The sequence below is a fragment of the Ornithorhynchus anatinus genome, chromosome 3 (genome assembly GCF_004115215.2).
Source record: "Ornithorhynchus anatinus isolate Pmale09 chromosome 3, mOrnAna1.pri.v4, whole genome shotgun sequence".
NCBI lineage: Eukaryota > Metazoa > Chordata > Mammalia > Monotremata > Ornithorhynchidae > Ornithorhynchus > Ornithorhynchus anatinus.
This window is the reverse complement of record NC_041730.1, coordinates 134,405,248-134,417,814: the sequence shown is the minus strand read 5'-3', so window position 1 is coordinate 134,417,814 and position 12,567 is coordinate 134,405,248. Positions and strand designations below refer to the sequence as shown.

At 42.1% G+C, this 12,567-nt stretch overlaps 1 protein-coding gene across 4 annotated transcripts in view; it reads right to left on the bottom strand.

Annotated features, from left to right (window-relative positions):
* CFAP46 (cilia and flagella associated protein 46) overlaps window positions 1-12,567 on the bottom strand; it is a 193,175-nt gene that overhangs the window by 29,208 nt on the left and 151,400 nt on the right. For all 4 annotated transcript variants that reach the window (XM_029061715.1, XM_029061716.1, XM_029061717.1 and 1 more), the window contains exons 45-51: window positions 11,604-11,774; window positions 10,085-10,182; window positions 9,412-9,488; window positions 7,674-7,795; window positions 3,875-4,008; window positions 1,980-2,044; window positions 1,054-1,218 (exon numbers count right to left, since the gene is read on the bottom strand). In XM_029061715.1, the coding sequence (XP_028917548.1) occupies window positions 1,054-1,218; window positions 1,980-2,044; window positions 3,875-4,008; window positions 7,674-7,795; window positions 9,412-9,488; window positions 10,085-10,182; window positions 11,604-11,774 (832 nt within the window). The remainder of the gene's footprint in view (window positions 1-1,053; window positions 1,219-1,979; window positions 2,045-3,874; window positions 4,009-7,673; window positions 7,796-9,411; window positions 9,489-10,084; window positions 10,183-11,603; window positions 11,775-12,567) is intronic.

The following is a 12,567-nucleotide window of genomic DNA, read 5'->3' as shown; positions in this document are numbered from 1 at the left end:
CAGTAAATGCTCAGTGAATACAATTGATTGAATGGCAATAATTGTGGTATTTATTAAATGCTTACTATTGTTCTAAGTACTGTGTCAAGCACTGGGGTAGATAAAATACCAGATCAGACACCGTCCAAATTGGGCTCACAGTCCAATTTATTTATTAATAAGTATTTATTTCTATTATGTCTGTCACCCCCTCTAGACTGTGAACTCATTGTGGGCAGGGGATGCGTCTGTTTATTGTCATATTGTACTCTCCCAAGTGTTTAGTATGGTGTTCTACACACAGTAAGCTCTCAATAAATATGAATGACTGACAGACAGGAGAAGAAATTACAAATATGGGAAGCAAGTGAGTTTGAGGATAAGGAATGTATTGTGGGGATAAGGAGAGTACCTTATTGCTTTGAGGTGAGGTTGTAGGGAGTGGAAAAAGGACATGAGAGATTGGCCATAGATTATTTAGACTGGGAGCCGTCACTGGGCAGGGATTGTCTCTATCTGTTGCCTAATTGTCCATTCCAAGCTCTTAGTACAGTGCTCTGCACATAGTAAGTGCTCACTAAATACTATTGAATGAATGAATATTAAGCACTTAGCACAGTGCTTTGCACAAAGTAAGCACTCAATAAATACAATTGAATGAATGAATCCATGAACATGTTTCTTGGGTTAAACCACATATCTCGTGAGAGGAGGGCACAGTAGGGGGAAATCACAGGTGTAATGTCATTTGCTCTGTTCTCATAGCTCAGAGGTATGGACCTGGGGAGCCTGTTTCTAATCTCGGCTCTGCCACTGATCTGTTGTGAGATCTTGGGTGAGTGACTTAACTTCTCTATGCCTCAGTTTCTTTACCAGTAAAACGGAAATTAAAAACCCAGTTAGTCCAGATGCCAAAATTGCGAAGAAAAAAGCTCAGTATATGGAACTTAGTATATTGGTCTGCACAGTGTAGGCACTCAATAAATATCACCGATTGGATGATTGATTAAGTGCTTAGTACAGTGCTCTGCACACAGTAAGAACTCAATAAATATGATCGAATGATCGATCTACCTGGTTCTTCTTTGCGAAGCCGGTTATGTAGCATCTGGAGGGAAAATTCTCTGGAGACGGATAATACCATCCCTTCTTCGAAGACACTCAGAGCTTCCAACGGCAATTCCTGAAGTAATCTGTCTGCCATTATTATGGCATAGTCTGCAGCTTCTGCAGGAGCGCCTGGAACAAAGAGGACACACATTTTTAGTGGCTAATAGAAATTCCAAGTCCTTCCCTCTTTGCATGCGACAGATCACCACTCACCCCATTTTTAAGGCCTTATTAAAATCGTATCTCTTCCCAAAAGCCTTTCCCGACTAAGCCCTCCTTCTCCATATTCATTCATTCGGTCGTATTTATTGAGCGCTTACTGTGTGCAGAGGCACTGTACTAACCGCTTGGAAAGTACGATTCAGCAATAAAGAGAGACAATCCCTAACCTCACTTATCCCTCTACCTTCACTGCCCGAGAGCCATCTCAGAGCTAATCAGAGGGCTCAGTGGTGTTTCAGTGTGGAAGACCCGTTAGACTTTTTTTTTCGTTTTTATAGTGGTATAAACTTGATGATTGGGAAGCAAAAGGAAAATAATGATGCCACCTGAGACTGGAGTCCATCTGTTTTTTACTCTTGAGGTTTCCTGCATGAAGCTAGAAGGTTGTGGATCACAAACAGAAAGGTGAACAAATGTTCTGCATTGGATCACTGAGCTGTGAAACAGAGGAACTGAGAAACACGTGTCTTCCCCTCAAATTGAGATGACTGGAGAATATATCAATCTATTATCAAGTGCTTAGTACAGTGCTCTACATATAGAAAGTGCTCGATAAATAAGATTGAATGAATGGATCTACTGCGGCACTGAGGGAAGGAAATGGTTCATTTGTTTTATAAGCCATTTGCCCATTGAATCCTCTTTGCTCTTTGCATTCTAAGACCTACCTGGGGAGTCTTTTTCTCTGCTTTTGGGTTTTCCCTCTTCGATAGACAACGAAGGTGTTGGAATTCTGAAATCCAAAGTCATGTCGGTCATTTGAAATTCAAAGAAAATAAGTAAATACAGTTCAAAAGAGCACCCTGAATCTGCAAAGCACTTTCATGTTTCCAAAGAGCTTTCAAAGTCCAACCTGATTACCTCATATCTACCCCAGTGCTTAGAACAGTGCTTAGCATAGAGTAAGCATTTGACAAATTCCACAATTACTATTATTATTATTATCTGTATTTATTTAGCATTTACTGGGCACATAGAACTATAGCAAGTACTTGGAAGAGTACAATATAACAATATTTAACCACACAAAGTGTTCAAAAAATATGATTGAATAAATACGATGGAATGAATAGCAGACTCATTCCCGGCCTCGATGAGCTTACAGTCTAGAGGATGAGAAATCAATGGAATTTATTGAGCACCCACTCTGTGCATTTAGGAGAATATAAAGCAGTCAGAGACTTGATTCCAGCCCCCAGAGAGCTGTCAAACTAGTGAGTGAGGCAGATAGACAAAAAAATATGAACAGATGGGAGAAAGAAGTGACTGGAGAGGGATATGTAATCAACAAAGTGAATAAACCTGGAGTTCGTAAATCAATATTCACAAAATGATTCCAGGAGATGGTGGGATGTGGATGGTGTCCAACCTGGTATGATTGTCTCTACCTTAACCCTCAGTATGGTACCTGGCACATAGTAAACCCACAAACATGCCACAAAATAAAAAAAGAGGTGGAATTTCATAAGGGTTTTAAAGATGAGGAAATCTTTTGTCTGGCAGTTTTGAAAGAGGAGGAAACTCCAGCCAGAAGAAAATCTGGAAATAAAGGAATTAGAAGCAGAAAAGTTGGGAACTGGAAATGGGGATAAAGAGAGAAAGTCCTGTGAGTTAGAAGAAGCAGGTATTATTATTATTATTATTATTTCTAATTTACAGATGAGGAAACTAAGGTACCATGCAGTTAAGTGATGTGTCCAGGGTAACACAGTGGATGAGGGACAGAGCTGATACTAGAAATCTGGGCCTAACGGTATTTATTGAGTACTCATGGTATACAGAGCATGGTACTAAATGCTTAGGAGAGGACATGGTATAGTAGATAGAGCTCGGGCCTGGGAGTCAGAAGGTCATGGGTTCTAATCTCTGTCCTGCCACTTTGTGGTGTGAACTTGGGCAAATCACTTCACATTCCTGTGCCTCGGTTACCGCATCTGCAAAATTCATTCGTTCATTCATTCAGTTGTATTTATTGAGTGCTTACGGTGTGCAGATCACTGTACTAAGTGCTTGGAAAGTTCAATACAGCAGTAAAGAGAGACAATCCCTGCCCCTAACAGGCTCACAGTCTAGAGGGGAGGAGACAGTCATCAATACAAGTAAACAGGCATCAATACAAATAGATAGAATTATAGATATATTCAAATATACATGCTGTGGGACTGGGGTTGGGGGGAGTGCAAAGGGAGCGAGTTATGGTGTTGTGGAGAGGGGGGGAACTGAGGAAAAGCGGGGCTTAGTCTGGGAAGACCTCCTGGAGGAGGTGTGCCTTCTGTGAGCCCCACTTGGGACAGGGACTGTGTCCAACTTGATTTGCCTGTATCCGCTCCAGGCCTTAGTAAAGTGCTTGTCACATAGTAAGTGCTTAACAAATACCACCATTATTATTTATTACTATTATTATTATTATTATGTGACTCTCTTCTTGCAGTAAATTAGAAACCTCTATATTTGACTCTCTCTGGCCCAATGTCAAACTTCATAGTGAGGAAAAGGAAACGTTTGAAATCTTTCTGGAAATAATATACATTTTAGAAGAGAGATCTGTAAGGGAAGAATGCACCTTAAATCAGATGAATTGAAGACAGAGAGAACTGGCCTTAGGTAATTTTCCATGGATTTCCAAATGTTGCTAAAACGTTGCATATTTTCCTCCTCCGCGGCTAAAATTGGTGTCTTAGCCTGTGCCTCACCACCCTGCCGAGAGCAACAACAACAAGAATTAAATATAAAAGCTTTTGAACGGATGATAAAGTTATTCTTTTTTGTTTCAAATACAAGTAGGGGGAAAAGTTCAATGACTATTCAGCTATTTAGAACCAAACTTTTTTTTGTCCATCGATACATGAAATTTGATATGGTGTCAGTTTCTGGATGTCAAAGACAGTGACTGAAAAACCATTAAATGTTAGTTGCCAATTAAATTAATTTCCAGGCAACAAAAAAGGTTATATGTTCTAGAATTTAAACTCAATGCAGGCAGGGAACATGCCTATCATATTCATTAATTCCGTTGCATTTGTTGAGCACTTACTCTGTGCAGAGCACTAAGTGCTTGGGAGACTACACAATATTTTGCATATAGTAAGTCAATAAATATGATTGAATGAATACAGTACAACAATAAACAGGTACATTCCCTGCCCACGAGGAGCCTACAGTCTGTAAGGGGAGAGACAGACTTTAGTAAATAAATTGTGCATTGTTCTCTCAAGTGGCAAATACAGTGCTCAACACACAGTAAGTGCTCAATAAATACCATTACGTGATTGATTGGGAATAACTTCCTTTCTACTATCCACTTTCTGTAAACACCTTTGGGTAGAGAATGTGCTTTGATCTTCTGTTATACTTCCCAGGAGTTAAATAGTGTGTACTGCATCCAGTGGGAGCTCAAGAAATAGCATCAATGAATCATTCAATCATATTTACTGAGCACTTCCTGGGTGCAGAGCACTGTACTAAGCACTGGTAGAGTAATCAGTCAATTGTGTTTATTGAGATAAAGTGGGAAGGGACAAGGTGATTGAGAGCTTTAAAGCTGATGGTAAAGAGTTTCTGTTTGATGTGGAGGTGAATGGGCAACCACGGGAGGTTCTTGAGCAGTGGGGAGACATGAACCGAATGTTTCTGTAGAAAAATGATCCAGGAAGCAGAGTGAAGTGAGAGGGGAGAGACAGTAGGCAGGGAGGTCAGCAAGGAGGCTGATAGAGTAATCTAGATGCGATAGGATAAATGCTTGGATTAACTCCACTAAGTTTGAATGGAGATGAAAAGGCAGATTTTAATGATGTAAAAGTTGAATTAACAGGATTTAGTGACAGATTAAATATGAGGGTTGAATGAGAGGCTTGTGAGACAAGGGCGATGATGGTGTTATCTGCAGTGATGTGAAAGGTTAGGGGAGGACAGGGTTTGGGTGTGAAGATGAGGAGTCCTGTTTTGGACATGCTAAATTTGAGGTGTTGGCGGGAAGTACTAGTAAAGAGGTCCTGAGGGCTGGAGGAAATGTCAGGGCAGGGAAGGGAAGAAAGAGATCAGGGCTGGAGATGCAGATTTGAGAAGCAACTGCCTAGAGAAGGTTGTTGAAGCCATGAGAGCAAATGAGTTCCCCAATGGAGCGGGTGTAGATGGAGAATAGAAAGGCTCCCAAAACTGAGCCCTGAGGAACCCAAACAGCATTATGGGGTGGGAGGCAGGAGGAGGAATCTGTAAAAGAGACTGAGAATGAGTGGCCAGAGAGATCCAGGGCTTAGTACAGTGCCGGCATGTAGTTAATAGCTTAACATATACCATCATTGTGATTATTATTATGAGGAGAACCAGGAGACCACAGTGATATTGAAGCCAAGGTTGGATAAGGTTTCCAGGAAAGGGGGAAGGTCAACAGTGGCCTTAACAAGGAGGTTGATGTAGTAATCAAGAGAGAACAGGAAAAGTACTTGGATCTGTTTAGTAACATTATGGATGTGAAGGTAGAACTGACAGGATTTGGTGACACTGAATATGTGGGTTGTATAAGAGAGATGAGTGGAGGACAAGGTCAAGGTAATGGGCTTTATTAGAGACAGTGTGGTGAAATGGAAAGAGCACTGGCTTGTAGTTTGACCTCGGGCAAGCCATTTAATCTCTCTAGGCCTCAGTTTCCTCATATGTAAAATGGGGACTAGGTATCTGCTCTCCTTGCCTTTTAGATTGTGAGTCTTGTGTCGGGCAGGGACTAGAGGATCAGTGTGACCTAGTGGATAAAGCACAAGCCTGGGAGTCAGAAGGACATGGGTTCTAATTCTGCCACATTCATTCATACATTCAATCCTATTTATTGAGCGCTTCCTGCTTGCAGGCACTGTACTGATCGCTTGGGAAAGTACGGCACAACAATAAACAGACACATTCCTTGCCCACCCTGAGCTGCTGTGTGATCTGGGGCAAGTCACTTTGCTTCTCTGGGGCTCAGTTACCTCATCTGTAAAATGGGGATTAAGAGTGTGAGCCCTATGTGGAACAGAGATGGAGTCCAACCTAAATGACTGTTATTCTCTCCAGTGCTTAGCACAGTGTTTGGCATGCGGTAAGTGTTTAACGAGTTCTGTAATTATTAATTATGTGTATCTTCTTCAGCACTTACCACAGTGCTTAGAACCTAGGAAGCACTTAATAAATACCATAACTGACTAGCAGAGCAGAATCCACTCTGCAGTGAATAACCTTGGTACACATGGGATTTTCGAAGGACCAGATACACATGAATTTGCCTCACTCTGCAGGAACTTTCATTCATTCAGTCATATTTACTGAGTGCTTACTGTGTGCACAGCACTGTACTAAGCGCTTGGAAAGTACAGTTCAGCAACAAACTTAGGAAATTACATTACTAATGAAACAACAGAGCACTGGGTTGACCACAGTGGCACATTAACCCCTTGACCCAATCTGTCTGGCTAATAACTCACAGGAGAAATGAGTCTTGAGGAACGAAGGATTGGTTTGTTGGAAGAGGAAGGGTGTTTCTGGAGGATAGAGGATTTGTGAATGAAAGGACAGAAGATGCAATGGGAGAAAGGAATGGAAGGATATTTTTATTCATTTATTTATATGGATGTCCATCTCTCCCGCTACACTGTAAGCTTGTTGTGGGCAGGGAATGTGTCTGTATGCTGTTATACTGTACTCTCCCAAGTGCTTAGGGCAATGCTCTGCACACAGTAAGTGCTCAATAAATACGATTGATTGATTGATTCTTGAGGCTGAAAAGGGGATGAAAGAAGCTGTGTGGTCTAGTGGAAAGAGCATGGGCCTGGGAGTCAGAAATATTGGGTTCTAATCACACCTCTGCCAACTGCTTACTGTGTGACCCTGGGAAAGTCACTTCACTATGCCTCGGTTTCTTCGACTGTGAAATGGAGATTTAATCCAACTCTTACTTGGGCTGTGAGCCCAGTGTGGGACAGGGACTGGATCCAACTTGATTAATTTGTATCTACCCTCCTAGTACTTAGGACAGTGCCTGACCCATAGGAATTGCTTAACAAATACCATAATAATAATAATAATGAAAACCAGAGAAGGGGAAAATTATTGTCTATTATGAATTGATCAAAGGAGCTTGGCAATGGTTCAGCCCTGGACGATAGCTTGCGGGCATTAATTAATGAATTAATTAATTCATTCAATTTTTTGGGTGTTTTTTTCGAGTTCTTACTGTGTGCACAGCATTGTACTAAGGGCTTGGGAGAGTAAAGTACAACAATAAACAGACACATTTCCTGCCCACAGATGAGCTTACAGTCTAGAGATGCAGTAAGGGAAAGGCCTGAAGTCCAAAATGAGTTGTCAGACAAAAAAGAATAATTGAACATTACCAGACTAAACTGCGTTTCTTTGAAGAGACTGGTCTTTACTTTCTGCTTAAAATCCTGTACATCTGCTATTAACCGGGAGAGTGAAGCAGAATCCACGGCAATGCGTGAAATTTTACTATGACCTAAATAAAAGGAATAAAATGAATTGCATTAATTCCCCACTTCAATTCCATTTCTGGGGATCTTGAATTTAATGGACGGGTTTTTCAAGCCGCAGCTGAGGGAAATTGCAAACCCCCTGCCTCCGTGCAAGTGGAAGGCTAAAATATTCAGATAAGAATGGCAGCTATTCTTTTCTTCAAGGTCTGTAGTGATTTGGAGTCCTAAAATTAACCCTCAAAGTCAAGAAATTCCTCTGCGGAGCAATGTGAAATCTCACCCACTTTAATTTCACTTCTCCCAATTTTAATTTTTCTCTTCCTCATTCTGCGGAAAAACCCTCTTTGCCGGTGATGAGGGGAAGAATGAAGATGAATGCTTAAAGGAAAGGATGCTGACCTTGGAATCTCCTTAACATTCTACAGATTTTCAAGTTGTCGCTTTAATTTTGCCAGTGAATCTTAAAAGCCTTATTGAAGGCACACCTCCTCCACGAGGCCTTCCCTGAATAAGCTCTCAATTCTTCTTCTCTCACGCCTTTCTGTATCAGCCATGTGTTTGGTTCTGCTCCCTTTATTCTCTCCTCCCTCAGCACCGTGCGTGACTTGATTTTCTTGTGTACATCACAGCACTTAGTACCGTGTCTCGCATATAGTAAGCACTTAGTAAATACCACAGTTATTAAATAGCTCTTATGAACATATTCATAATTTATTTACTTATATCAATGTCTGCCTTCCCCTCTAGACTGTACGCTCATTAATTGACTTACCCAAGGTCACCCAGAAGGCAAGTGGCGCAATTGAGATTAGAGCCCACTTCTCCCAGTCTTTGTGGGTAGGGAATGTGTCTACCAACTCCATTATATTGTTATATTGTACTCTTCCAAGTACTTAGTACAGTGCTCTGCACACAGTAAGCACTCAATAAATATGATTGACTTATTTGGAGATGTGGGCTCTAATCTCAATTGTGCCACTTACCTTCTGGGTGGCCATGGGTAAGTCAGTTAACTCCTCTGATCCTCAGTTTCCTCATCTGTTCTTCATTCACTCAATCAAATTTATTGAGTGCTCATTGTATGCAGAGCACTGCTGTGAGCCCATTGTTGGGCAGGGATTGTCTCTATCTGTTGCCAAATTGTACATTCCAAGCGCTTAGTACAGTGCTTTGCACACAGGAAGCACTCAATAAATTCAACTGAATGAAAAAGTGCTTGGGAGAGTACAGTATCACAATGAACAGACCCATTCTCTCCCCACAACGAGCTTACAGTCTAGAGGGGCAGACATTAATATAATAAAATAAATGACAGATAGGGACATAAGTGGTGTAGGACTGGGAGAGGGTGATGAGCAAAGGGAGCAAGTCAGGGTGACGCAGAAGGAAGTGGGAAAGAGGAAAAAGGTTATAGTGTGAGCTTCAGGTGAGACAGGGACTGTGTTTGATCTGATTATACTGTATTTACCTCAGGGCTTTGTTCAGCACTTAGAACAGTGCTTTGCACATAATAAGTGCTTAACAAATGCCACTATTATTATTACTATTATTTTGACAGTGCTTGGCAGCTAGGAAGCACTGTCCAAACATTATTATTATTATTATTGACCAGCTTGACTTTTTTATAGGGGATACTCACCACCGATTTGCAAAGGTTTTCCTTTTGCTCCAACAATAAACTTGGGCTTCTCAAGGATGGCACTGTACAAAAAAGACCTGCCAGAAGGCGGCACAGAGCACACGTTGTCACAACAGAGATTCAGATGACAAGGAACTTGGGAAAACAAGTTTTCCCTATTAAATAAAACCAGATCAAACCAGGGCAGGCTAAGGGATGATCCTAGTTGACAGTTCCCCAAGAGTCACTCGATCCAAGGCAGATGGAGGAGTATGGCTTAGTGGAGAAGCAACGTGGCCTAGTGACTACAGCCCGGGCCTGGAAATCAGAAGGACCTGGGTTCTAATCTAGACTCTGCTACTTCTCTGCTGGGTGACCTTGGGCAAGTCACTTCATTTCTCTGGGTTCCCTCATTTGAAAAATGGGGATGAAGACTGTGAGCCCCATGGGGCACAGGGACTGTGTCCAACCTGATTAGCTTGTATCTACCCCAGAGCTTAGAACAGTGCTTGAAACATAGTAAGTGGTTAACAGAAAAAAAAAATTCAAAAATCTCCAGTGGTTGCCTTCGTATTAAGCAAAAACTCCTCACCATTGGCTTCAAAGCTCTCCATCACTTTGCCCCCTCATACCTGTATATATATATACAAAAGAAAACTTTCATTTTAATATACAACAAAATGCCTGAACTTACCTGTCTTCTGAATGCTGAAGGATGACTATGTGGAAATTAGATGGAATCTCATTCAGGATATTGAAATGTTGTATGGGAACACAGAGATTTTGCCATGCCTATGGAGTAAGAAAATGAAATTCCTTTTAATAATCTCCTAAGAACTTTTCCAGGCAATACTAAAGAAGGGGAAAATAGATTTTTCATAAGCAAATTATCTCATTAAATTGTACTTTACATATCCATGGCAACACATTTGTATGAACCATCAAAACAAGAGCAGAGATGGCTTTTTCAAATAAATGGAAACTCTTGGCTAGTTCAGATAACTGGCAGTTGGTATAATCAAATAAAATTCGATTTGACCATCTTTGGCATTTATTCAAATCTTTTCCATTACCCCCAATTTTTCCTCATGATCTGAACCATCCTGTTGTGAGATACCAAGAATACTGAGTGCCTCAAATTGTATCATCCCAACAGTGACTTACGAATGATAATGATAATGACGATAATAATAATGGCGTTTGTTGAGTGCTTACTATGTTCCAGGCATTGTATTGAGCGCTGGGGTGGATACAAGCAAATCAGGTTGGACACAGTCCCTGTCCTGGACAGGACTCACAGTGTTCATTCCAATTTTATAGATGAGGCAATAGAGGCACAGGGAAGTTAAGTGGCTTGTCCAAGGTCACAGAGCAGACAGGTGGCAGAGCCGGGATTAGAACCCATGACCTCTGGCTCCCAGGCCAGTGCTCTATCCACTATGCCATGCTATTTGGCCATCTCAGTTAGTCAATTCTTCTCCATTATCCAAAATTTTTCCTCATGATCCCAACCACGCTGTTGTGGGATGCCAAGAACACCCAGTGCCGCAAGATGCATCAACCCATCAGTGATTTATGAAGAAGTAGTTGCAATACTAACTGGTATTACTACTACTTATAATAATAATAATGATGGCATTTGTTAAGCACTTACTACGTGCAAAGCACTGTTCTAAGTGCTGGGGAGGATACAAAGTGATCAGGTTGTCCCACGTGGGGCTCCCAGTCTTCATCTCCATTTTACAGATGAGGGAACTGAGGCACAGGGAAGTGACTTGCCCAAAGTCACACAGCTGACCAGCGGCAGAGCCGGGATTTGAACCCATGACCCCCGAGTCCCAAGCCCGTGCTCTTTCCACTGAGCCACGCTGCTTCTCTTTTACTTATCAGAGCAGCAGCGTGGCTTAGAGGAAAAAGTCTGGGCTTGGGAGTCAGAGGTCGAGAGTTCTAATCCCAGCTCCGCCACTTGTCAGCGGTGTGACCTTGGGCAAATCATTTCACTTCTCTGTGCCTCAGTTACCTCATCTGTAAAATGGGGATTAAGTCTGTGAGACCCATGTGGGACAACCTGATTACCCTGTATCTACCCCAGTGGTTAGAAAAGTGCTTGGCACATAGTAAGCGCTTAACAAATACCATCATTATCATTATTATTATTACTGTTAGTGCTCTATTCACTAGGCCACAGTACCGACATTGGCCTAGGCAACTACCTTAGAAATGGTGGCTAACTTAGCCTCCGCCTTGGTGAAAAGCTGACTGGTCGTTTTCCCTTGCAGTTCTAGCTGCTGAAGAAGCTGCAGCAGGGCCGCGGGCTGGGAGCTACTCGTGTCTCTCGTGGCCGTCAGCAGGATTTCTTTCATCATCAGGGAGGCAGAGCAACTCTGAAACAGTTGGGTGAAAATTCAGTTTTCTCCAAGAAGTCACATGGTCTGTGCCTCAGTCTCCTCATCAGTAAAATGAAGTCAGTGTGAGTGTGTGAGCCCCATGTGGGACAGATAACTGTCTCCAACCTGATTACCTTATACCTCCCCCAGTACTTGGCACATAGTGAGTGCTTAACATGTACTATTACAATTCATAATAATGGGGGTGAGATACGTATCCTCCTCCCTCTCAGATTTGTGAACCCCATTATAATAATAATAATTATAACGTTGGTATTTGTTAAATGCCATGCACTCTTCTAAGCGCCGGGATAGATACAAGGTGATGAGGTTGTCCTACTTGGGACTCGTAATCTTCATCCCCTTTTTACAGATGAGGTAACTGAGGCACAGAGAAGTCACGACTAGCCCAAAGTCACACAGCTGACAAGTGGCGGAGTCGGAATTAGAACCCACGACCTCTGACTCCCAAGCCTGTGCTCTTTCCACTAAGCCATGCTGCTTCTCCCATGTGGAGCAGGGACTGTTTCTGACCTGAGAAACACAGCAGATTAGGTCAGGAGGCCTGGGTTCTAATTCTGATTATGCCTTTTGCCTGAGTGACCTTGGGCAAGTCACCTAACTTTTCTGTGCCTCAGTTTCCTCATCTGTACTGTGGGGGTTGAATTCCTGTTCTCCCTCCTCCTTAGACTGTGAGCCCCATGTGGGACAGGGACGGTGTCCAATCCGTTTAGACTGCATTGACTCCAGCTCTTGGAACAGTGTCTGCCACATATCAAGTGTGGAACAC